Consider the following 26,352-nt stretch of genomic DNA (forward strand, 5'->3'; position numbering starts at 1 on the left):
TCCACGTTTTAACTGCCCGTTGACCTCGTTACCTGTTCATTATACTGAGCACTCGTGACCCTTTATTTCTCTGACTCAGGGTGACCAGTGGCTTCTGATATTTATGTTCTCACTGGGTTGTGTTTGGGTTTGTTTTAATTAGCTTACAAATTATTATTATCCCTCTAGAGACCTATAACTCCTATAATTGGAGTTTTGGGGAATTGTCCACTGTCCCCTGTGTTTGGATCACCCCCTGACTTACCATAGGGCACTATGTGTTGAATAACCGTATGATGGTCATTCAGTGTACTACAGCACCATGTAGTGATTAAGTAAATGTTCAGGGTCAGTTCTCTACCCTTCCAACACCATTTTGATGACCTGGAGTTAGCAGACCTTTTTTACAGTTCAAAACAGACAAAACTGAAAACCAAAAAAAAAAAAAAAAACAGGAACAGAATGTAAAGAGTACTGCTGCAACCAAAGCTGTTTTCATTCCAACTCCTGCAACTGTTGCACTTTCCGGTTATTTTCCCAGAGGCAGCATCATATAACTTGAATAAGGAGAAAAGACACACAGTTGGTTCATGCCTAGCATAACGAGGAGGTAGAAGAATGAGTACTCACCCTTTTCAACACCTAGGTATGTTTTTTTTTTTTAAATGTATTAATTCTGCAATCAATTGAAACAAATGTCACATTTACATTAAAATAAATGAAATGCAAATTATATTATCTTTACAAGTGTGTGGATGCATTAAAATGTATTATTTTGATGAAAATACCAAATGACAAAAAATACTAATAATAAATGAAAGAGTGCACATACCATCCATGTTCAGGAATCAGGATTTAAAAAGTAGAGATTTTCACCACACACTGGTTTGATGTCAAGAATTGTTTTATTGGGAGCGAACGACACTTTCGCTGTTTGGCTTCCTCAGGTTCCCTCTTAGAGGAAGCCAAACAGTGGAATGCGTTGTTTGTTATAATAAAACAACTAATAATAAATGCTTTCACAATGTAATAATTCTAGTATGATTAGAAATATTACACTGTCATTTTTGCACATAGCAAATTTAAACTGTTCCCATAGACTGCTCGTGTGTGGAAAGGTACCCCCTGATGCTCCACAGTTTGGGGTTCCTACTAGTTCAATATTTATTGAAGAAATCGGAGGCACAAAGGAGGGTGACATATTTTGTGTTGGCATGAGGGTAGACTTGGACTTGAACTTGTTGTATCCAGCTAAGCAAGGGAGTGAGATGCTGCTTGATTGGGGTTAAAATGGCACCAAACGTTTAGCTGGAGATTAAGATAGTAGTTAAAATAAATCTTTCAATCTTTCACTGGTGGTAATTATGGGAGCAAATAGTCAACTGTACATTAAATAGGTCTATTTAAAGTGTTGACATATTTATAATTTTTTTGCCTAAGGTAATTTAGGTTATTTTAATTTCATATATATATATATATATATATATATAGGAAATGTGTTAGTCTTTGTGCTATAGGTAGAGAATCCCACAGTGGCCGATCAAAAACCAAGCCTATTTCACATTACACAGCATGATGCGAGATTCATTTAATTGTTTAAATGATCAATTGTACAGGGATCCATAAACACAAAATAGCCCAGAACCTAAGGGGAGCACTGTTTTAAATGACAATTTGCAATATTTACCCCAAACTAATTTATGGGAATCTATTATATTGTTATCTTTATCTTATTTACTACCCTGACATATTACATCATAAACCCAAAATAGCAGATGTCAGTGGAGACAGTTATGAGGCAAAATGTATCAAAGTTTTAACAATATGGCTTATCTACTTTACTTTCTATGAGTGATAAAGTAAGCGATGACAACTGTCATGCATCAAAGGAGTCATCCAAATGTCAACTGTAGTGGATATTATGCATCAAGGGTTAAGGGTCCTATGTTGTTGTCAGGGTCCTGTGTCAGTTGGGTATATATATACATACACACAGTATATAACACACAGTATATAATGGATATGTTTTTTTAAATTCCACCTTCCATGAATAATGAATGCATGAAAGGATTCAGGTAGACAGGTCAGCCCTCCTTGGTTGATACCATAGCATCCCCTTCTGCTGTCAGCTTCAGAGACTAACTATATGCATCATCAACTCAGAGGGAGATGGAAGATGTAATGAACACATAAGTCAGACTTAAGAAAAGAGGATATATATACAGTATATATATATATATATATATATATATATATATATATATATATATATATATATATATATATATATGCAGCTTACGTTGTAAAATAGCAGCTTACATACATTGTGTCATCAATAATAAAACACATAGCGGTCATATAGGGATTGTCAAAGTTCTTTTTTTTCCCTGTCATCTACTTCCTGAATTTTTGGAAAAAAATTCAGGAAGTAGATGACGGGGAAACGAAACCCGGTACACTGAAACACTGTGGCACATGAAACTTGGTGGGCATGTAGTCCCACTAGACTTTTACGGAAAAAATGGTTTGGTCGCAGGGGCGACTAACCCCCCACCCCCCGCGCTTTTTTTCCCCTAAATAACTACCTGAACCGTAACACTGAGGATGAAGAGATTTTTATGGTATGTTGGTTTCTTTACACTATGCGGTACATCTAGTTAGTTACATTATACATAAGGGAGTTGAGTGCAGATGTATAAAAAAATAATGATTCAGATGCAAATAGCAAATAACAGTCAAGGCCAACAATAATTTCTCATGTTTATGTTTTGCTTTTTTCCATCAGCGCATCTCCTTTGTATTTCATCTCTGACAGGTAAGGAGTCATAACAGACATTGTTGTTTTTTTTGTATTGCATAACTATAGCTATTGAATATCACAAGTGTAAATAGGAGGTTTAATTATGTAATAATAATAATAATATTTAAGCAACATGACACGAGTGGGAGTGGGGTTGTTAAAAGATATCCCCACAGCTGTAATCTGGCCGTAGGTACGATGCCAAGGCCGAGTGGCAAAGGCAATTACAGCCTTGGGGATATCCTTTACCAATCCCACGACCATGAGTGTCATATTGCTTTTATACAACAGTTCCATTACCAACTAATTTAGTTTTAAGATGCAAAATTGTGCTTTCTTAACTAGTAAGACACAAAAGACCCCAACTAGTTAACTCGTGAGCATTTCACATTTACTATTAACTAGTAAACCATTTTGTGCCTCACTAGTTACTGTAATTAGTTCCTTGAAGTAGTTAGTAATTAGTTCTAGTTCCTTGAATTTCCCCTGGGGATCAATAAAGTATCTATCTATCTATATTGAAGAGGTTCATTAGGCTTACTGTATTACTAATTCTTACTGTTTCTCTGTACAAGCAGAGGCGATTCTAGAGTCTGTGGGGGCCCCAAGCAAAAATTCCAAGGGGGCCCTACCGACAAGTGTTATCACCATTATGTTATATCACCATTAGGTTATTATGTTAAATAATAAAAATACAAAAAGCGTATTATAAAAATTCTTATATTTTGACATGTATCTCTAAAATATTTTTTTAAGTGCATGGTGTATGCACTCATAATGATTCTCTACAACATATTTTTACTGCATTGCCATGAACAAAGTAGAGGCAAAAAAGGGGTTTCTTTGTTGAACAAATTGGGATGCAATGTGAGCCTTGAATTGGATGCCATGCAGGAATTTGCTAGGATCTCAAAACCGGATTATGAACATGCTTTGCCATAGAGAAACACACGAAAGCGTTGGATTATAAACATGCTTTGCCACAAAAACAGACAAAAAATCGTAAACGTGGGGTAAGTCCAGCTATATGAAGTTATTATTTTGCTGTAACTTCGTCTGTTTTATAACCCAGAAGGATGTAGGCCTACTTGATATCAAATGATAGCTCTGTGTCTCCTCTTTCATCTGACGTGCGTGGCATATCTATCCGATCACGGGTCCGCGAGTAATTCAAACGAGAGTAGCCTAATGGGTGTGCAGCGTTGGTTTGTGTACATGACGTTATTATTTTGCAGTCACTTCGTCTGTTTTTATAAGCCAAAAGGATCGATACCAAGGATAGAGGATGGTACCAATGGATAGCCCTGTGTCTCCTCTTTCATCTGATATGCTTGCCATATCTATGCGATCACGGGTTTGCGAGTAATTCAAACGAGAGTAGGGTGAGCAGGTGAACGTAGAAGAGAAGTATAGACTGTAAATATGATGCTATTTGATTTAATTTCATGATTTTCTTTTCATACTTGGTCGTACAGACAAGTGCGTAGTCTTGTTGGAAAGCCCCACTTCTGCTCTGTCACGCAATGCACATTTATCTCGCTGCAATGAACAGTTCCGGAGCAATGTAACAAAGAAGAAAGGGTGTGTGTTTTTGACGCACTTTGTCAATCGGCTCCTTGCTTGACTAGTTGTAACTGCCGCTAGCTAGCTGAAGTTTAGGCCTACTGTCGTATAGATTTAGCAAACCATGTTCAATCTTTCTGCCAATTAACATTAGCCTACTATAACTTCATTGAGTAGGCTAAATGCCAAAATCCGATGATCCGTCATCACTGCACCCTCGATTGACGTTTACCACAGTTGCCTAAATATGTGCGGATTCTTTGAACTTTTTTGAACACAGATCCGCTGTTCATAAGGCCATAGCATAGGGCCTACATATGCACGTACTGTTTGTACAATAGGGTAGGAGCACGCAAAATCCATCATTCAATCACTATGGACGAAATTCTCGCTTGACCCACCGGCAAACGCACTGAGACCAGGTCGGGGGCCCCCTAGCGGCTCGGGGCTCCAAGCAGTTGCTTGGTTTGCCTATTGACAAGCTGCGCCTCTGTGTACAAGCCAATAAGGTAAAATTGTGTACCTGACAAGTTTCGGCTACCTTGCCTCTGTAGCCTTCATCAGAGGTGACACATGATGTTGGTGTGACGTCGTCTGAGCTGTGTTATATGGAGTTTTCCATCCCACCTGATGTGGTGGGATGGCCGTGTCCCCTGGAGTGCTCCAGGGGGGGGGGGGGGGGGGCGCCCTCTGCTGTCTGGTGGTTTTTCATACAGCCGGGGGCGGCCCTGCAGGACTGTGTCCCAGGTGTGGGATAGCTGGTAGGCTCCTTCATCCCGGTTCACAGTCTTTGGGGCCCGCTTCCTGATTTCAACCGCCTCTTTGATCCATCGATGGAATCATGTTCATGTTGCATTCCGTTCTGATGACCTTGTCCCAGTTCATAAGATGGTTTTCCCTCTTACAGTGGTCTGAAATGGCAGATTTCAGATTTCCCTGTGTTGCTTTCATTCTTGTTGCACGGGTGAGCGTTCCAGATGTTTCCTTTTCACATTCTTTCTGGTGTTCCTTTTTTCGTGTGCTGAATTGCCGGCCTGTCTCTCCTATATACGTTTTATTGCATGTTAGGCAAGGAATCTCGTATATCACATCACACTTTTTCTCAGGGGGAATCTGATCCTTAGGGTGTACTAGGATTTGGCGAAGCTTGATGTGTGGCTTCACTGGTGTGATGATGTGGTGTTTCCTCATCGCTCGCTGTACGCGTTCTGTGACCCCCCTGACGTATGGGAGGGTGACCATGCCTAGGTTCTCAGGCTTAGAACCTTTTTTCTTTTTCTCCTCCTTGTTATTTCTCTGGACCTCTCTCTTGCCTTTGTTTATGGCCCAGTTTGGGTAGTTGCAAGCTTTGAGTGCCTGTTTTATGTGGTTCTCCTCCTCCTCTCTGTCATGGTTGTCAGTGATGACCTTGGTACGGTCATATAGGGTGCGGACCACTGATAGCTTGTGTGCTGTGGGGTGCTCTGATGTCCATAGTAGATACTGGTCTGTGTGTGTGGGTTTTCTGTATATTTTTATCTTGATGCTACCATCCTCAATGTGATGTATTTTCATGTCCAGGAAGGCGATGGATCTATGTTCTTCCTCCTCATGAGTGAATTTTATGTTTCCAGTTTCGTCTATGGTGTTGAGATGGTCTGTGAGTCTTCGTGTGTGGCCGGTCTTGATCTTCTCCAAGATGTCGTCCACATAGCGTCTCCAGAGGGTCAACCTACATTCTTTGGGAGCGGTGGCGATGGCTTTGGCTTCCAGGTCCTCCATGAAGAATCCACTCATGATGGCTGAGAGGGGGTCCCCCATGGCAAAACCCTCCTTTTGTCTGTATATGGTCCCTCTGAAAAGGAAGTATGTGGACTTTGCTACAAACGTTAGCAACTGGACTATGTCTTCAACTTTTAGGTTTGTTCGTTGGCGGAGTGTTGAGACTGCTTGTAGACGGTTCTGCACTATATTTATTGTGACGTCCACTGGAGTTTTTGTGAACAGAGAGACTACATCGTGGGATATGAGTATCTCGTCTGCCTCTACTTTCACTGTGCTTAGTTCCTGTGCCAGTTGCTTTGAATTTTTACAGTGTTGCTTTGTTCGGCCCAGGAGAGGTTTTATAATCTCAACTAGGGCTTTCGAAAGGTTGTATGTTACTGAGCCTATGCTGTCAACAATGGGACGGAGTGGAACATCTTTTTTGTGTATTTTGGGGGTGCCATATATTCTGGGGGTGATACTGGCTGTAGGTACTAAGTACTTGTAATTGTCCTTGTCTATTTTTCTCTTGTCCACTAATGGGTTTAGCAGAGTCTTCAGTTTCTTCTTTTTCTCCTCTGTAGGGTCCCTCTTTAAGATTTCATAAGTGTCTTTATCGTCCAGCATGTCTATCATTTGTTTTTCGTATTGTTCTGTGTCCATGATGACTGTTGTTCTGCCTTTGTCTGCGGGTAGCACTTTAATGGTTTTGTCTTTGGCTATTGACTGTATAGCCTTCCATCCTTCCCTGCTTGTGTTCCTGTGTGTAATTTTGGCAGACTTCAGTATCCCCGCTATTTCATTGCGTAAACCAGCTTTGTCGCCTTGGTTTGTTATCTTCTGACATGCTAACTCTGTTGCTACGATGAATTCTTCGTATGGGATGTTTATTGGTGTTGTGGCAAAGTTAAGACCGCGAGACAACACACTGCTTTCCGTTACTGTTAGTTTGCAGGGCCGCCCCCGGCTGTATGAAAAACCACCAGACAGCAGAGGGCGCCCCCCCCCCCCCCCCCCCCCCTCTGGAGTACCCCAGGGGACACGGCCATCCCACCACATCAGGTGGGATGGAAAACTCCATATAACACAGCTCAGACCACGTCACACCACATCAGGTGGGATGGAAAACTCCATATAACACAGCTCAGACGACGTCACACCAACATCATGTGACACCTCTGATGAAGGCTACAGAGGCAAGGTAGCCGAAACTTGTCAGGTACACAATTTTACCTTATTGGCTTGTACAGAGAAACAGTAAGAATTATCTATCTATCTAGAAAGGCACAATAAGTTAACTAGTTACTGTATAACTAGTGTGCATGTCTGTTTTCACTAGATAACAAGTGAACATTTTGTGTCTCATTAGTTAACTAGTAAGGTCAGAAACAGATGTAACTAGTTAACTAGTCAGCATTGAGGGCTTCACTTAACTAGTAAGCATTTTGGCTCTTACTAGTTAACTAGTGCAACAAATTGGTTCACTAGTTAACTAGTTGACAAAAAGGGCTCACTATATAGCACTGAAGCTTGATATCAAGAGGCTTACCACAGTTGTCAGCCTGTACATCCGTTAGCATACATGTGTAGACAGAGCGGCACCAGCCCAATCTAGTTTTGGCACCCATTTCCTGTTAACAAGGAATTCAGCATCTTGCTGTTTACTCTGTAGCCTACATATGCATAGCCTGTATTGTTTGAATTAACCTTGCACTCCGTTCAGGTACATTTGAATTCTGCCTGTGTGTTCTTTCACAGTATAGTGAAGTCATGGTAACAACAAAGCAACATGTCTTTAACATGCTGTTTTGACAGAGTGTGATGGCATGGGCTGATTTAGAACCAATGAAAAATATTGTTGCTTCAATATATCCAACAATGTACAGAAATAGCTCTGTATTTTCTTCATTCACCAGGTCATTGATTTGTTTTAGAACACCAGGTTTCACTTTAATTGATCACTAACTACAAATGTGAATCTGCTCACATACATCTAATAACTACTCAAACATTACATGTTTTCCAGTGATAATCTATTTGTCTGGCTCTCTTCAAGCTGGTGAGTTCCGCATGTGGTGTGACCTTAGATTCACACGCTTACTGCAAACCAGTGGGTTTTCCCGACAGTCGGTGGTGTGTAATGTGATGTATACCTTGAACTTTGAAGTATACATGTAGCTGTAATTTGATTGGCTGGTGCCTTGCGTTGCTGTCCGCTGGTGCAGCAGAAGTTGAGCATTTCTCAACTTTTTGACGGAATGCGACGGGAGCAAAACAACACAACAGAACCACAACACAACAACAATTCCGCAACGGATGACATAAACCTATGTAAAGTGAACAAGTAGGGTCTCCAGCACTGCATTCAATGCAAGCGTGTGTACCATAGGCACCTTTACGGTCAAACACCCCTGACCATCAGGAAAACCCACCAGCATGCAGTAACGCAGCGCAAGTGTCTGAATCTAGGGTTAGTGCTCAGTTCAGTTGTGTGATAAACTCCAAAACCACTGTTTTAAGGTGTAGCATACAGTTAAAGATTTAAATATTAAAGATTTAAGGAGTACAGTTACAAAGTGCAGCTCAGCTAGCACAATGTCAACTGACAGAGCATGATATTATGTAATTCTGTCATGTCAGTTTGCTGACTATATTCTCTCTCCCATTCTACACCCTACAACTTGTACTTGTTATAGGAAATGCTCCTGTTAGGCTGGTTGGCGGGAACACAAGGTGTTCAGGTAGAGTGGAGGTCTACTACAACAACCAGTGGGGCACTGTGTGTGATGATAGCTGGGACATAAGTGATGCACAGGTGGTGTGTAGACAGCTGGGATGTGGAGATGCTGTCTCTGCCCCTGTGGAATCCCACTTTGGGAGGGGGAGTGGGGAGATCTTGATGGATGAGGTCCGCTGCTCCGGTTCTGAAGGATCCCTTACAGAATGCTCTCATAGTGGCTTTGGAACACATGACTGTAACCATGGAGAAGATGCTGGTGTGGTGTGCTCAGGTTAGTAAGAACCATCACAATAATCCACTCAACCTAATGATAGCAACCCCTTTGAGTACTAGAATATCCCCAATATTATGTAATACTGTCATGCCAGTTTGCTGACTATATTCTCTAACCCATTCTACACCCTGCAACTTGTACTTGTTATAGGAAATGCTCCTGTTAGGCTGGTTGGTGGGAGTACTGATTGTTCCGGTAGAGTGGAGGTCTACTACAACAGCCAGTGGGGCACTGTGTGTGATGATAGCTGGGGCATGAGTGATGCACAGGTGGTGTGTAGACAGCTGGGATGTGGAAGTGCTGTCTCTGCCCCTGTGGGAGCCCACTTTGGGAGGGGGATTGGGAACATCTGGATGGATGAGGTCCGCTGCTCTGGTTCTGAAGGATCCCTTACAGAATGCTCCCATAGTGGCTTTGGAACACATGACTGTCACCATGGTGAAGATGCTGGTGTGGTGTGCTCAGGTTAGTGCATCACAAATGTTGTCCTTCGGGGGGCTTTGGGAATTTGGTATGCTTATACTAGGCTACTGTACATTGCGCTCCAATCTCATGAAGTTAATTTTGACTCACTCCACAAAATGAACATCAACTGCCAATCAAAACTCAGCCAACAGATACCTTGTTTGTTCATTCATAATGACATAGAAGCTATTAACTAAACATAGGTACTAAATACTACCCTGACCTGTTAAAGCGATGGTTCGGAGTAATTTCACACTAGGGTCCTTTGCACCATGACCCCGAGCCCAACATCCTCCCAGAACCACACCAGCATAACACTTGCCTGATGGCTTCTACTCTGCTGCTATTTACCACTGCGTCGACGTTACTTCTGTGATTTGGGAAAAGCCTGTAAAAGTCCTAGCAGGAAGCGATTACATCAAAGTTTTTTGGTATATCCAGTTTTTTATATTTTTTTCCGAAGTGTTTACAACTTAGTGTTAACTAATATTTGTTGCAAACTGGTACTACGAACAAAATATTAGTGCATTCCTGGATCTACATCCTTATGCATGCTTCCTGCCAGGACTTTTACGGGCTTTTCCCAAATCACGGAAGTAACGTCGACGCAACGGTAGATAGCAGCAGAGAGTATAATCCATCAGGCAAGTGTTATTTAAATAAACTCCTGGTGTACTTGAGTACAGAATGAGTACAGATCATATGTGTACTACTGTAGAAGTTTCGTACCATTCAGGGAATTATTAGTGGGGTAATTTACGAGATACTCTATAGGTTCCATAAGCGCCTGCAGAAAGTCATTCGTTTCTGACAGCGCTACTAGACCAGGGTTCAACCAAGGGCAAACGGGTTCTGGGAGGCTCAGGGTCATGGTGCAAAGGACCCGAGGGTGAAATTACTCCGAACCATCGCTTTAAAGGATAATTCCGGTGTGATTTTGACCTAAAGTGTGTTGAAACATGATACCGAGTGTGAACGTATGTCTCATAGCTCACCTCGGCTTGTCCCCTGCACTCAGAAATCTGGCGCTAGTTAGCCAATGCTACCAACACAGTGTTTCGTTGTGGTGCCTCGGGCATCGGCCTAGCTATGCAAATAAATCACTGTTTTACACCATTTACGAGGCTCAAAGTAGCTCCATACTTCATTGGTAGACTTCCGAAGGCCTTGACATTAGATAGATAGATAGAAAGATACTTTATTGATCCCCAGGGGAAATTCAAGTAATTTAAATCTTGAATTTAGTAATTTAAATCTTGAATTTAGTCACGATAAGTCGAGCGACGAGTACGAACAAACAGGTATGATAAGGGATCAGATTCCAAAAATAATTCCGTAAAAATGAATGGATTCCAGTTGCTGCTACTGGAAGCAACTGAATCCATGCATTTCCACTGAATTATTTTTGGAATCTGATCCCTTATCATACCTGTTCGTTCGTACTCGTCGCTCGACTTATCGTGACTAAATTCAAGATGGCATCGAACGGTAAAATTCCTTAAGGTACTGTCTGTATAAATCGTCTTGTAAATAAACTACCAGTGCTTTTTCAAAGTTCTCCATGTCTCGTTTTAAATGTCAAGGCCCTCGGAAGTTTACCAATGAAGTATGGAGCTACTTTGAGCCTCGTACATGGTGTAAAACAGTGATTTATTTGCATGGCTAGGCCGATGCCCGAGGCACCACAACAAAACACTGTGTTGGTAGCATTGGCTAACTAGCGCCAGATTTCTGAGTGCAAGCCGAGGTGAGCTATGAGACATACATTCACACTCGGTATCATGTTTCAACACACTTTAGGTCAATATCCCACCGGAATTCTCCTTTAAGCTACCGTAATATTAGGACTGTTACTTAAAGGTGCAGTCAGGGACTTTGCAGGAAGTAGCTTTTGTGTGTGTTTATTTAAAATGTATTAGCAGACTTTTTTTTGTGCAAAAAAACACACATTATATTTTAACCAAGGACCAAACGAATCACACCAGAGAGGTACAGTATCTTACCCCTACCTTCAGTATTTCCAGGGAAATTCCACGCAGAGTTTCGTGTTTGTTCGCAGGACAGGCTGCCCCCACTTTGTTTGTTTCCAGTTTTTGGAGCCTGGGCTGCCTACAGAGAACAGGTTTTTTTTACACTGTAATGCGGAATTGGAAGTCAGTGGTCGTGAGGAGATGATTGCTGAATGTGTTTACTCTCGACCAAAGTCCTTTTAGGCAAGTCCCTCCACTCGGCGGCCATATTGCAATGCTTTTTGGGCACTCATCGGGCATCCTATTTGGCAGAAATGCGCGTGCGCAAGGCTTCACAACGCCAATCTTGCTCCAGCGGCGAGTTCACAACACATGATTGGCACGATGTCTTCACAACACACCATATGATTGGCTCAATGTATTCACATCACACCATATTGGCTCAATGTATTCACATGTCAACGTTTTGCCGAGGAAGGGATGGGATATGTGTAGACAACTGCCATATTGGTGTTACAAACTAGCCCCATGCATTTCTATGGAGGATTTTTTGAGTCCCGTGTCTCCTCATTAGAAAGTCTCTGTCTCTACTCAGTCTACTCAACATGAGTATTTGTGTGTGCATGCACTTCTTTTGTGTCTGGTTTGTGTGTGTGTGTGTGTGTGTGTGAGAGAGAGAAAATGTTCTGTGCTTCAAATTGTGTAAAATCCCTGACTGCTCATTTACATATTATGATTATGTTGATTATATATGATATTATGATAAATATTCTGATGTTACATTTCAGTATTTTGATACATTTATTCGATAAGTAAGTCAAAAATTATAATGCTCCTCATAGAGGCAGACTTTCCATAAAAATTGTCACGCTGTTGAAATGTATAAGTTGAAATATGCCCTATGAATGAAATTAGTCTTTAAAAAGCACAACAGTCTTTAACCACATAATTAAAAGGGCTTGTTAATTATCATTTTAAACACCACAATACGTATACGTAATCACAGTGATGGTGGCAGAAAATGGGCAAACAAGAACTTGTGATTCCAAATGTTTCCATAGTAGTGTACATATTTTGCTACCCTTTGAAAAATAAATGCAAAGTAGGCGATACATATTTCTAAATACATATTTCTACCATTATTTTTATGGTGCTGTGCATCTACATGGATGTTGCTGCTGTCTCTCCCCCTGCAGATAACAGCACATTGTCTGGTCCAGAGTTAACAGCCATGATGAAGATCGGCACCAGGGTCATGAGGGGTCCGGACTGGAAGTGGGAAAACCAGGTACATGACCAGTACTGTGTGTGTGTGTGTGTGTATGTGAAACATTGAACATCTATCTAAACATGTGTATTTGAGTGTGCTTGCACTTTGTTTTGTGTTTGTTTGTGTGTGGCGTGCATGTGTATTTGTCCCATATTTCAGGACGGAAACCCTCCGGGTCTGGGCCGTGTGATTGGTGAACTGAGTGAGACCGGCTGGATTCGTGTGAGGTGGGATGCTGGTGGTGAAAACGTATACCGCATGGGCAGTACAGGCAAATACGACCTCAAGCTGCCCCTGTTACTGCCCTCTACGCAGCCCTCTACACAGCCAGGCCACAAAGCCTTGTCTGGCCCAGAGATGGCCGCCATGATGAAGATCGGCACCAGAATCATGAGGGGTCAGGACTGGATGTGGCAAAACCAGGTGTGTGTGTGTGTGTGTGTGCGTGCGTGTGTCATTGAACATCTACTCAACATGAGTATTTGTGTGTGCATGGGTAGGCTGGGTAATAATAGTCAGTATAATTTTCCACGTCAAACAATTAAGAGTTAGTAGAGAGCCTCGGTAGGAAACAGTCTGGGTAATAGCTATCTTCCATCACATGGTGCAGACAATCTATCAGTCCAGTAAATGTGAGCACTGCAATTAGACATCACCCCAACACAATGCTTGTCCCACAGCTATTCCTATTAGGCTGACAATTCCCTCCCCCACTTTAAGCATAGTCGTCCTGACTATCATGGACTATACCGGTCTGGTTTATTACCTTGGGTAGTGCGTACCGAGCGACGCAAAGGCTCTGAATTGTTAGGACCATAGAGGGTGGCAGCAACCTGGGGTCTGGACGGCTCAGGATCCACAGGAACTTCCCGAAGCTCAGTTTCTCTTAGGGGCACATGACGTCGGGCATAGAAGGTTAATGGCCAGTAGGTCCTCCTCTGGCCTCTGTTCGAGTTAGGTCGGACAGGGACCTGCCGTGGAGATCTTAGTTGTTCTGTTGGTGGCTCCTGGGGGAAAGTCACCGGGCAGGGTCTTAAGTTATTGCGATGTGCTGTTCTGGTAGGTCCGTCTCTCCCCTCCGGTCTAATGATATACACGGGTCGGTCAGGGTCTATTCTTTACACCACAGAGAAGGGTGTGGGGAGCCAACGGGATCCCAGCTTGCCTTGGGCTCGCTCTGGAAGTGTCTTAGCAACACGCGCTCACCTGGAAGGAGGTCTAGTGCTCGGGCCCGTCGGTCATAACGCTCCTTATCCCGTCCTTGTTGTCGCTGGGTGTGTTTCTGAGCCAGGCGATAGACCCTTTGCAAGATCTCATGTTGGTGTCTGACCCAGCCATTAGTGGGGCGGAAATCCCCCTGCACAGTAATGCCATGGGCCCAGTCTACTGGTAAGCGTGCTCAGTTAGGCTACATGCCCGGTGTAGGCTCCCTGTGAAATTATTGTTTGTTTGTTTGAAGTGCGTATGTGTAGGCTACTTCTGTGAGAGGGGAATCGATGTAGGCTACTTTGATTTCAACCTGGTAGTTGCAGTCTACGCGATAAAAAAGCATGTCTACTTGTTTGTATGCCTAGTATCCAAACAATCCAACTCCAAATCAAACAACACCTTGCAAATTGTCCTCGCGAATCGGAAAAGCCTAAAGTGAAAGTATCTTCCGACCGGGCTGAGGTGAATTCAGATTAGGCAAGCAGAGGTAGAAGTTTGTGGCAATCACCTTGTTGCTTTGCACTTTTAGTTCAGTTTAAAACGAACAACTTAGTAACCAAACAACACCATTCAAATCTAAAACTTCGAAGAAAAAAGTCCACCGGGATGTTCGCTTATATCTGTCAATATGAGCTCACTTCATGCTTTATGCGCAACATAGTCTCGCTTAGTAGTGCTTAATAACATCTACAAGAACATGATCGGTTCCGAAAAAACCTTCACGACACTTTAATTACGACTGCGTTAGCCACAGACCTTCAGCTATCTTCAGTAGGCTACCCTACTGTAGCCTATGTGTATGGAACAGTCTAGGCATTTCATGGGTGCACTGTTTGTCATGTCAGTTAGCCTACTCATTTGCACCACTGGTTAGATGTAAAACGGTATTTCACTCGTGCAATGACAATAAGGTTGAATGTAGGCCTACTCTAATCTAAAAACGTAGACATATGAACTAAACGTGAATTAAATCTTAGTGGAATAAAATCTTCAGCATATCTTCTACTTATTCAAAAATAAATGAACTGACTTCCAATGCATATGTATAAGAAAAATTAACAAAAAAATGTCTTCCTGATAGGCCTACCTGTCAGGGATTGTTTTTTTGTTTTTACAAAAACACAACAACCAAATAACATATCATGCTGATAGCTTTTGTTCATCTCAAACACAATGTAGCCAGGTGAGATGTTTGCAACTACATGACCTTTTATCAATCCAGTTGCAGTTGGCCTAGATCCCAACCACAATTGATGAACTGTCCTACTTGTGATTGTTTTTAGAAATTTTAGAGGTTTTATATCGATGCTACAGAATTTGTGGCTGGTGCTACAAAACTTTTAACCTCTGTAGCACAAGTGCTACTTGCAAAAAAGTTAACGTACAGCCCTGGGCTGGCAGCTTGACATGCCATTGGGACTTCTCGTCCTCTGTCAATGTCCCCAGTAGGCCCAAAAGAGTTTGATTAAAGCGTTCGCATGCTCCATTTCCTTGAGGATGGTAGGGAGTCGTCCGTCTCTTACGGCATCCGTAAAATTTGCACAGCTCTGTGAAGAGGGCTGACTCGAAGGCACCACCTCGGTCGGAGAGGATCCTCTCTGGGCAGCCGAAGACTTGGAACAGGTGGGTCCAAATGGTCCGGGCGGTAGTCGTGGCTGACTGATCCTTGGTAGGAACTGCTAAGGCATATTTTGAAAACAGGTCAGTCATTACCAGAATATAGGGATAGCTATCTTCAGATCGGCCCAACGACAGGTAGTCTATCCCCACAATCTGGAACGGGTAACTTGTCTGAATGTTTGTCAAAGGTGCTCTTACCTCAGGCCGGTCTTATTGGTGATGCACTGTGGGCATTCTTGCCCCCAGGTAGTTACATCTTTTGCCATTCCTGGCCAGAAATAACGTTGCCGCAGAAGGGCAGCTATCTTGTGGTACTCCTCCCATGAAAACCGCGTAGCCTGTTGTGGAACCAACACTTGCTGGCCAGGGGAACCAGTCTCTTGCCGAACCCACTTTCTTCGCAGCTCGCCGTCCCTGTTCTCCAGCCGAGACCATTCTTCCTCTGGAGGGCCTCACTGATGTTTTCTCTCTCCTGGGCAGTTGGCGGGGCCCCTCTTCTTATCCAGTCCCCCAGTTGGCACAGGTCAGGATCTTGCCGTTGTTGATGGGCCCAGCTTTCTTCCGCCTCTTGCTGGACCACCTCCTCCCCGTCCAGTCGACATACAATTGCCACCTGTCCCCCGGGCAACCTGGACAGAATATCCGCATTCTGGTTAACCCTCCCTGGTCGATATCGTAGGGTGTAATTATAATTTGCCAACTGGGACACCCATCGCTGCTCTACAGCCCCAAGCCTTGCTGATTGTAAATGGACCAGAGGATTGTTCTCAGTGTATGCCTCAATGGTGGCACCCCAGAGATAATCTTTACATTTCTCGGTGATGGCCCATTTTAGAGCCAACAGCTCTAATTTAAAGGAGGTATAATTCTGATTGTTTGTTATGTAGGGTGTAAGCTACGGCTAGCATATGCAATTACCCTTTCTTTGCCTTCCTGCACCTGTGACAATACCACCCCTAGCCCATCCAAGCTAGCATCAGTGTACAGGCTAAAGGGAAGGCTGAAATCTGCATAGGCTAGAATTGGGGCACTCACCAGGGCACTCTTCAATCGGCGGAAAGCCTGTTCACAGTCATTAGTCCACACTATTGGGGCATTTTCCCTAACTTTGTACACCCCTGCAACAGTCGATTCAGTGGTGCGGTGATCTTTGCAAAATCTTGAACAAATCGGCGGTAATACCCAATGAACCCAAGGAAGGAACGCAACTGATGGATGGTGTTGGGGGCTTCCCACTGCTCCACTACCACAGTTTTTTCTGGGTCCATCGCAACTCCCTCCTGACTGACCATGTGACCCAGGTAGGTCACTTGTCGCTGGAAGAATCGGCACTTCGTGGGCTGTAACTTCTGCCCCATCTCCAGCAGATGACGGAATACACCCTCTAGGTCCCGCAGGTGGCTGTCAAAATCTGGGGAGTAGACAATTACATTGTCTAAATAAATAAGCAAGGAATCATTTATCATTCCCCCCAGACACCGTTGCATTAGCCGCTGGAAAGTGGCAGGGGCATTGCATAACCCAAAGGGCCTGTGGTCAAACTCGTACAACCCAATAGGGGTTGTAAAAGCCGTCTTTTCCCTGTCCCTGGGGTCAACCTCCACCTGCCAATAACCACTGGCTAGGTCCAGTGTGGAATACCAAGCCGCCTTCTGTAGACACGTCAGTGATTCTTCAATGCGGGATCGGGGGTACGCATCTCTGTGAGTCACCGCATTGAGTTTCCGATAATCCACACAAAAGCGGCAAGAACCATTTTTTTCTTTACCAGCACAATGGGGGCAGCCCATGGGCTGGCACTCTCCCAGATTACCCTCTTGACCTGTCTGGGTGCATCTTCCCTCGTCCTGTCCCTATTCAGTGTTGTCTGTGTAGTGGTAGCTCTTACGGCATTGGTCTGAGCCTCTTCAGTTCCACTGCCCAGCTCCTCTTCTAAAGCGCGGGCCTCTGCAGTCAAAGCCTTGAATCCTTGCCGGGGTTGTCGACGTAGGTGACATTGTAGTTCAGTTCGCACCTCACCAGACTTCAAGCCAAGCACAAACTGGTCCAACAGTGCTTCATTTTCGTCTCCTGCAGCTTCTCTGTCTAACTGTCGCCACTTAGCATGGCACTCTCGCAGTCGAAGAATAAACTCTCCCACCTTCTCCTCAGGGCGCTGGCGACACTTGAAGAATGCTGCACGTGTTTGGGCTATGCTGGCGGTCTCCCCATACAACTCCTGTACGGCTGCAAGAAGTTTTTCGCCTGTGTCACGTCTATGTTCGTCCAGCAGTGCCACTTCACGTCTGGCTTCTCCTTCTAGTGCGCTGAACAAGAAGTCGGCTTGTTGTTCGCCAGAGAGAGGTTGTGCATGCAGCATAACTTCCACCTGGGCTCGCCATTCCCCAAATTGTCGCCGCTCCCCACTGAACTTTGGGAGCCAGGGGGCACTGTAAAACCATGCCATGAGTAAAGGTAAAGCAGGAGTACCCATCATACCATCAGTTCCCTGAGCTGGTATATTTAGTAAATTGGTAGCCCTCCCCCTTGAACTACTTGGCCCTGAGTGTTCGTCTTCTGTGTCACTGGGCATCCTGCTGACTACGCCAGAAAAAGGAGTGTCCGCCTTACGGCCGTATAACTGGTAACTTTCTGCTCAGACACTCCTCCCCATAACCTTTTACCAATGCCCAGGACACAGAAGCTCACAACAAATCTTAGTATAAAAAATACAAGTTGCTTTATTTCTAATAAATAGTTTAGTAAGATTAAAACTAGTTAAAAGTAGTGAGTTAAAGTTCACAGTTCAAGCTTAAGCTGAGACGATCTGGGTGTGGTAGACAGAGAAACAGTCTGTAGCTTTCAATTGACTTCCTGGTCAGGAACTACGGTGTGTGACGTCATCGGCCGCGCCTCCGTGTGATGATAGGGGTTCCCCCGGAATTCCCAGTGACGTCGTCAGCAACCCGGAACCGGCAACCAGCACACCTCGAACAGCAAAGAGGCAAGGGATCAGGACACCGCCGGTCATTCAAACCAGTTCAACCACGCAAACAAGCAGGCAGACTTAAGTCAAGTCAAGTCATTTTTATTTATAAAGCGCATTTAACATGTACTTAGTACAATCCAAAGCACTCCACACACAAGACATTGACACATGAAGACAAACAATGCTGGACGGAGCGGCGTAGTCGCCAGCGTACCCGTGACATCAAGACATAAACAAACAATTTACAAAATAACAAAAGACACAAGACAGGTGCCGGACAGAGCGGCGTAATCACCAGCGTACCTGTGACATCACACCAAGACATCTACACAAATAAACAGACAGACAAATAGACAGTGACAGTAAAGCAAGCCTGTCTTTACAAAGACAGTATGCTTACAGAACAAGACCAGACATAAAACAAACAGACTCAGCGCTCATGCAGACAAAGATAAAGACAAACAAAAAACACTCAATAAGTCCACAGGCAGGTGATAGTGCTTCGCCAGCAGTATAGTCCACAAGTCCCCTTTCGGCCCGGTGAGCAGATCAGCCAGCAGATTAGGGGGCGGTGGCCGTGGTGGTGGGCGGCTCTCTCTTCTCTCAGCATGGTGATTAAAAAGTCGCTTGCATGATGTTCCCGTACGTTGCTCCTGGGCAGTCCAGTGGCGAAACGTAGGCCTGCAGCTAGATGGCAGAGGTGTGAAAGTTGGCAGGCGGTGGCAGACGGTGAGTTGAGTTCCCTTGGCAGACGATGTAAAAGTTCATACCAGCAGTTTCTCAAGGTGAAATCCTGACACAGCTTGTGCGTTGATTCTGTTGATGGTTGACGTTAGTGGATAGCTAGTTAGTTAGCTAGCTAGCATCACTACGTCGACTTCCAGACGTCGGATGACAGTTCAACACTCAAAAGCTCACAGTCAGGTCCCACAGATGTTATCTCTCACCAGACACCGAGAAGGTATTTCTCGTAGTGCAGTCATCAGGCATATTAGCGACAGGCAGAATCCTCACTAGTGGACGTGGATGTTGTGGTCGGGGTCTCGGACTCAAAACAGGTGTTAGGCTAGCGACAAACCGCGTTGATAAAAGCGCCTACAGATGCTCATTATGTTCATCTTCAAGAGTGCACACTTCGAGAGGACACATTTTTACATAAAAAGACGAAAAAGACAAACATTCAAACATAAACAAGAAGCTAGACGGAGCGGCGTGACTCGCCAGCGTACCCGTATCCTAGCAACTCCAACTTACGTCCCTTTAGGTGGAAATAGTGAGCGTTGATCGCTGTTTGGAATCGGATCTTCGTGGCCCAGGTAGTTGGCTCGTCCGTCGTTCGCGTCTTCCCCCTTGGATTTAGCTGCGTCTCCAAGGTCGATGTGGCGTCCGTCTCCCCGCCGTTCCTGCTGGTAAGTGCTGTACCACCTCTTTTTATACTCCTCCTCGCTGTCTGTTGTGATCATGGATAGGCTGGGTAATAATAGTCAGTATAATTGTCCACGTCAAACAATTAAGAGTTAGTAGAGAGCCTCAGTAGGAAACAATCTGGGTAATAGCATCACACACATCTTCCATCACACAGTGCAGACAATCAAAAGGATCACAACAAATAAATGTGAGCACTACAACCAGTCACTTCGCTATTCCTATTAGGCTGACACATGCACTTTCTTTTGTGTTTGGTTTGTGTGTGTGAGAGAAAGAAAAACATATGAATATCAACACATGTGTTTCTGAAATGTGTGTCTGTCTGTTTGTGTCTATGTATGTGTGTGTGTGTGTGTGTGTGTGCTTGTCCCATATTTCAGGATGGAATCCCTCCCGGTCTGGGCCGTGTGATTGGTCAGCTGAGTGAGAGCGGCTGGATCCGGGTGAGGTGGGACAACGGCCATGAAAACTCCTACCGCATGGGCAGCGAGGGCAAATACGACCTCAAGCTGGCCGAGCCACTGCCCCCTACATTGCCCTCTACATTGCCCTCTACACTGCCCCCTACATTACCCCCTACACAGCCAGCCACAGGTCAGCACCACAGCCTCAGTAACCTCCCCTTCAGTACAGCTTTACAGATCAGACCAGATCAGTGTGTGTGGTTCAACCAAAGAAAGGGGAGCATTTTTAAGCTAGCATTTTAGGTCTCTGTCTGGCTCGACCACAGATTCAATAAAGCATTGGAGCTGTGCTGATTTGGAAGCATCTTCCATGTTGAGGTTGCAACACTTTGTAATTTAGTTTTAGTTAGTTCCTAGCATACATTGAAAGTCAGTTGCCACGTTTATTATTGTTTTACAGTTTACACAGTTTAGCCTTCCCTTGCTGCAGTTTTGAATAATAACATGACGGGATATGCCCATTGAAAATGGTTGAGTTAGGTTAGTTTATTACAGGGTCGGTGCCAGAGAGCAACGGGTGGGGGGGCTATGAGCACTGACGGGGGGCACCTCACCTCACTTTTATTAGTTATTTTCCCAAAATTGCCATATAATAAAGAGCATCCTTCGAGCCTTTTGGATAACTGAAACAATATGATCATGGGGGAAAATAGTCCACTTTTATTGACTGTTAATCTATTGTTTTTGGAGATGTACTGTTTTGCAGCCACAGGTTACGAATGCCGACTCCACAACTGTCGCATTTCCCAGCCAGGTCCATGATAGGCTTTTTGTCACTGCATCCCAGGGTTTCCGTTGTCCGGTAATTACCGGACATTGGCCGGAAAAAAAATGAAATGTCCGACAAAATTAAATCTCTCCGGTCAAATTGTCCGATTGAAATTGGCTAATAATCCCGTCCCCTAACGCAATCTGAATTTGAGAATAAGCCTTAATATGTAAGCCTATATACGTCCTCTGGCTATGTTTTTAAATGAACAGGCTCTACCGTTTGAAAAGTAGCCTAAACTATTAAACAACACGCATAGCCTATGCTGCATTTCAAATAGAAAGCGCACGCTTAAAACGTCCATGTTAAACAACGAACATGAGTGAGGCGGTTCAAACATGGCCAGGCCCAGGCAGACTAGCCTTAAAAGTTTTTTCAGAGGCCAGACGCGATGGATGATGATAAATTGGTAAAGTCTGAAGCCTCAGATGTCCGGTCAACTCCACCACCACCAGATAAAAAGCAGAAGTGTCGGGCGTATCTGTCGGAATCAGTGACATTGGAAGTGGAGTTGCGGGGGGTGCGGCCGCTCCAAGACACTGTCATTCTCCGTGTACACTGGACAGGCAAAGTGTTCTTTACCCAAAACATACAGTAGGCCTATGCGTTCTCTGTCTATGATCTGCAGGGTTAGGGCCTCCTCGACGAAGCGATTACTGGTCCGCGGATAATTAATTTCTGGCACAATTAAACGGTATCATTGAACCGCGGCCGAAAGAAAAAGAAGCTAAACATTTCCCAGAATAGAAAACATTTCTTAATTTATTGTTATCAAATAAAGAGGCATAGCATTAGGGGGTAGTGGTGTGAGCGACTGAGCGCTCATTCTTGTGTGTGCGCATCTGTGTAAGTTAAACAGTCACCACTGGAGATAACGTGGGTAGCAGCAACAAACAACGTACAGTAGCCTAGTCTTTTTAAAACAACGAACGAAGCGGACTCTTGCTGTCCATGAAGAGATAGGCTACTGGCTAGATCTTGTTAGGCATGTTTAAGTTAGGCTAATGAACATGTTGCATTCTATACAGCCTGATTATGTCATTCTTTAAGCTACATAGCCTGTCTCCAGTTTTCCTCAATTTGACTAATTAAGAAGGGATAATAGGATATTTGACCGGCATATCATCAAAATGTCCGGAAAACGAAACCTCTGCCGGTCACTTTGACCGGCACCATTTTTTTCTAGCGGAAACTCTGCTGCATCCAAAAATGTCTCCCTCTGGATAAAGCAGGTTAAAGGACAATTCCGGCGCAAAATGAACCTAGGGTTAATAACACATGTGTACCGAGTTCGACCGTTCGCTGGGATTTATTTTCATGCTAGTCGAATGTGACCAGTTTTATTGCAAACCGCTAATTAGCCTACAGGCAGGCGATGTGAACTAAAATCAAACGTAATTTGCTCAATATAGGCCTATCAGAAATAATAGCTCCGATATAACATAACTTGTCTAGTGTAGCCTACTTACTTAGTGGATGTCCATCTGGTCCCTCTGGTATGGATCGCCGCCTCCAATTTCTTTTCGGGACATGGAAAATAGTTTCAACTACAGCCCTGTTTATCAATGAGGGGAAATCTTTAGACTCTACAAAACACTGCGTCTCTTGGGTGTCGCGACGCAACAGGTCCCACTCCATGCAACACAGGCACTCCTCTTCGGTGGCCATAGCTTCACAAAGTCCGCAGGTACACCACCAGTTTCCAGAAGTGCGAGGCTGTGTGCAGCATTAACTACAGGTAGCTCTCTCTCGTAGCCCTTTCACGGAGCTCCCGCAGCTCTTCGTCGGTAGCCTATATTCCAGCTCGAAAAGATAAGGACATCCATCAAACCGAATAGGTTCATCCTCGATGTCTTCAAATCCGTTCAAATAACCTGCCATATCTTATGTCTCCTGTTGCGTTCAGTGCTTCTCTTATGTGCTCAGTGCTTTCTTTCGGCAACAACGTTTCACGTGAGATTCACTTTACATCCCAGAATTCTGTTTTCCCAAGGCACCTGCCTGTATGTGAACCAGACGTGAACGGTAATGCGTTTTTTTTTAATAAACGCCTGTACACTTACAAAGTTCTCAATGCTTCGGTTTACATGTAGAGACCCTCATTATGCTACCGTGTAAGTGTGGTGCTATTTTGAGCCTTGTTAGTGGTATAGAAATAGCGATTACTTTTTACTGTACGTCTGCCCCCAAGGCTAGCGTTAAACGCTAATTAGCGGTTTGCAATAAAACTGGTCACATTCGACTAGCATGAAAACAAATCCCAGCGAACGGTCGAACTCGGTACACATGTGTTTTTAACCCCTAGGTTCATTTTGCGCCGGAATTGTCCTTTAAGACCCGTGCTGTGTTGCGCTTACTAAAGGGCGATTCCATTTCCCCTTAAAGTAGCTTACATGATCAAAAGCAATAGCCTACATCTCCGTTGCTCGAGTTTATCATTAGCACTGGACAATATTGGAAAATATAGGAAATGATACGTGTCAGTTTGGCCCTTCATTTACGGTGTCTGCTATTTAGATTAACAGCTCAGGCATTCAGCTTGGGTCATCCTGCGGTCAGAAACGTGAAAAACCTTGTATTTTCCATTATCTTCCCAGATCTATCTTGAGACCTTTTACTGAATTTCTTATGCAGCAGTGTCTAAAAACCCTACTGGTCGAGATTTATGCTCATTTGGCGTTGCAGGAGTGGTGGTAAATGTATCGGTGGCACTCACTGCAACAGTGTCTGAGTGTGCAGAATCCTTCTTCATCGCGCAGTTTGCGCACACAATCAACAGTAGCATAGTTGACACACGTGTCAGTCTGTGCCATTTTGAGTAGGCCGAGTAGTGTTCAACATCAGTGTTCAATATGGATTTAATTTCAATCATAGGCATAATAATATTTAGACTTTTTTATGTGAGGGAGAGATCTCTGTTGGGGGGGGGGGGCACACTGGCCTGTTTGGGCGGGCCTGGCCCCCTAAGGCCCGCCCCTGACACCGACACTGGTTTATTGTGAAGAAAGACACCGTAAATGTGAAATTAGGTATAACCCTGTATAAATACTGTACGCAGCTGATTGTTGTCTGTGATATCTTGGAGGAGGACACAGTTAGGCTATCGCAGGCATGAGGTAGCCTACACACGTTTACATGGGCATGAATAATAGTAGCCTAATAAGGATTGAATGACAATTAGATTTGATATACGATTTTTCTTTGCTCAAGTTTTAAAGATGATTCAAAGAACGTTCCACAAACGTTCCTGGAACCAAAGATTTAACCATGAAGGAACGTTCCGGCACTGTCAAAAAACTTTTCTGAACGGAAAGTTGAGGGAACGAATCCTGAGGGAACGTTAGCAGCAAATGAGCAGCGAACGTTCCCGCATCCTTCCGGGAGCGTCCGCTGAACGTTCCCCAAACCGAAAATGGTTTGCTGGGTAGCTTTCCGTGTAGAATAATGTCTTTGTAAATGGTGTTTAATTAAAAAGTGTTGCATTCGTCCCGGTTCAAAGTGTCGACTTTGCTTTGTAAAGGATCACTTCCACTGCCGTGGTCATGTAGTCAACTTGTTAACACTAGTAGGCCTAAACTAGGCTATTTACCCTTTGCATCTGACGTCACGTTTGGTTCGCGCCACAGCAACACAGCCTAGTGGACAGCAAGAAGACGAATTAAATCACACATATCGCACAGCTACTGTAGGAGATTATAGTGAGATTGAACCGTACCCTTCCACGACTGTTGGCTTATTGTTTGGAATACAACAACATCCCATTTTCTTACATATATATATTTAGTTTTTCTTTTCTTTGTGTTTCGGGAGTATTTCAACCACAATTACACAGTTATCTCGTCAGTGTATGAAGGACAGCAGCGGTTGCTATAGCAACCATAGACTCTGAACAGTAGGCTACGGTGGACTACCAAGCAAGCACTATGGCAAGATCTGAATGTAAATAGATAATACCGTTCAAGCATTTTCTTTATTTCCTATTTCTTTTAATTCTTTAACTTATGACATGTAAGAAGTAAGTTTACTTATTCGCTGGGCAACGTACAAACTGACAAGTTACATTAGCCCTAGCACTATGAGCTACGATAAACGTTAGTTAGGATAGCTTCTAGTATGGCAGCTGAAGTTATTATTTCATGTTCTGATATGATATTCTTAACGTTTTGACTATGTTATAACTGATAAAAGCATGACAAATAAAGTAACCAAATCGCTTTGCAATATTTTAGTCCAAAAAATACTTATGGGTGTTAATTTACAGTAATGTTAATTACAGTATCCTAACGTTACGACCTAAGCTATCTGCCCTTGCTGAACAGTTTTAATAACTATTTACATTTGCGATCATGACCCATTTCATCTAACACCGCTGGCATCTTTCTTTGACTATCAGACCCCGAACAGCAATACATTGAACTACAAAGATGTTATAGTAATAATGTTCCCTTCATCATAATCAGTAAGACATCACACAATTTGCCATATGTCTCCTATCTTTTTGCTGTCCAGCATGGTGCCGTCACGTGACTAAGTCACGTGCCTGCAAAGGGTGAGTAATAGGCTTATTACTGCCTATATACAGTCGGTTAAGATGTTCGGAAAGGTTACCGCCCAACATGAGGGGGAAAACATGCTAACATCACACAATGGAAGTCAATGGTCGAACTCGCTAGCAGTTAGACTTTATACATTAGTTTTACATTCAGGTGGAGTTCTGCTTGTTTCTGAACACAATGATTTGAAGGAATTGTGTTTACTTAACTGTCGCGTGTATGCCAACAACCTAATTCACCCTCGATTGCATGTTGACAACAAGCTATATTCAATGGTAGCGTCATTAGGTTGCTAACTAGCTATCTTTATATTGTCAGTGTAACTTATTCAACTGGTACACTTTACTTGTTAAAACTATTCCCATTGACATTGTAGGGAATGTACATTCATGTGAGAATTGTAAAAAATATTTATCCTTTTAGTAAGGTATTATCTTAAATTAAGTCGTAAGTATTTATCCTTATTTATCATAAGTAGGCCTATATATCCTTTTCTCGTAGTCTCGTAAATCTTTATTCACGTCAGTTGAGCTCTAG

The 26,352-nt window shown here is 43.7% G+C and overlaps 1 protein-coding gene across 1 annotated transcript in view; it reads left to right on the forward strand.

Moving 5' to 3' along the window:
* Positions 1-550: 550 nt before the first annotated feature.
* Positions 551-26,352, forward strand: part of LOC143102330 (uncharacterized) — a 35,449-nt gene continuing 9,647 nt past the window's right edge. Inside the window, exons 1-8 of the mRNA XM_076265843.1 lie at positions 551-625; positions 2,765-2,794; positions 8,112-8,144; positions 8,782-9,096; positions 9,250-9,564; positions 12,731-12,822; positions 12,964-13,227; positions 20,410-20,623. Of these exons, the coding sequence (XP_076121958.1) occupies positions 598-625; positions 2,765-2,794; positions 8,112-8,144; positions 8,782-9,096; positions 9,250-9,564; positions 12,731-12,822; positions 12,964-13,227; positions 20,410-20,623 (1,291 nt within the window). The 5' untranslated portion in view covers positions 551-597. The remainder of the gene's footprint in view (positions 626-2,764; positions 2,795-8,111; positions 8,145-8,781; positions 9,097-9,249; positions 9,565-12,730; positions 12,823-12,963; positions 13,228-20,409; positions 20,624-26,352) is intronic.

This window comes from Alosa pseudoharengus, unplaced genomic scaffold, assembly GCF_046254945.1.
Source record: "Alosa pseudoharengus isolate Yale_2024_CS ecotype anadromous, Long Island Sound unplaced genomic scaffold, YU_APseudo_1.1 YU_APseudo_1.1_scf_4, whole genome shotgun sequence".
NCBI lineage: Eukaryota > Metazoa > Chordata > Actinopteri > Clupeiformes > Clupeidae > Alosa > Alosa pseudoharengus.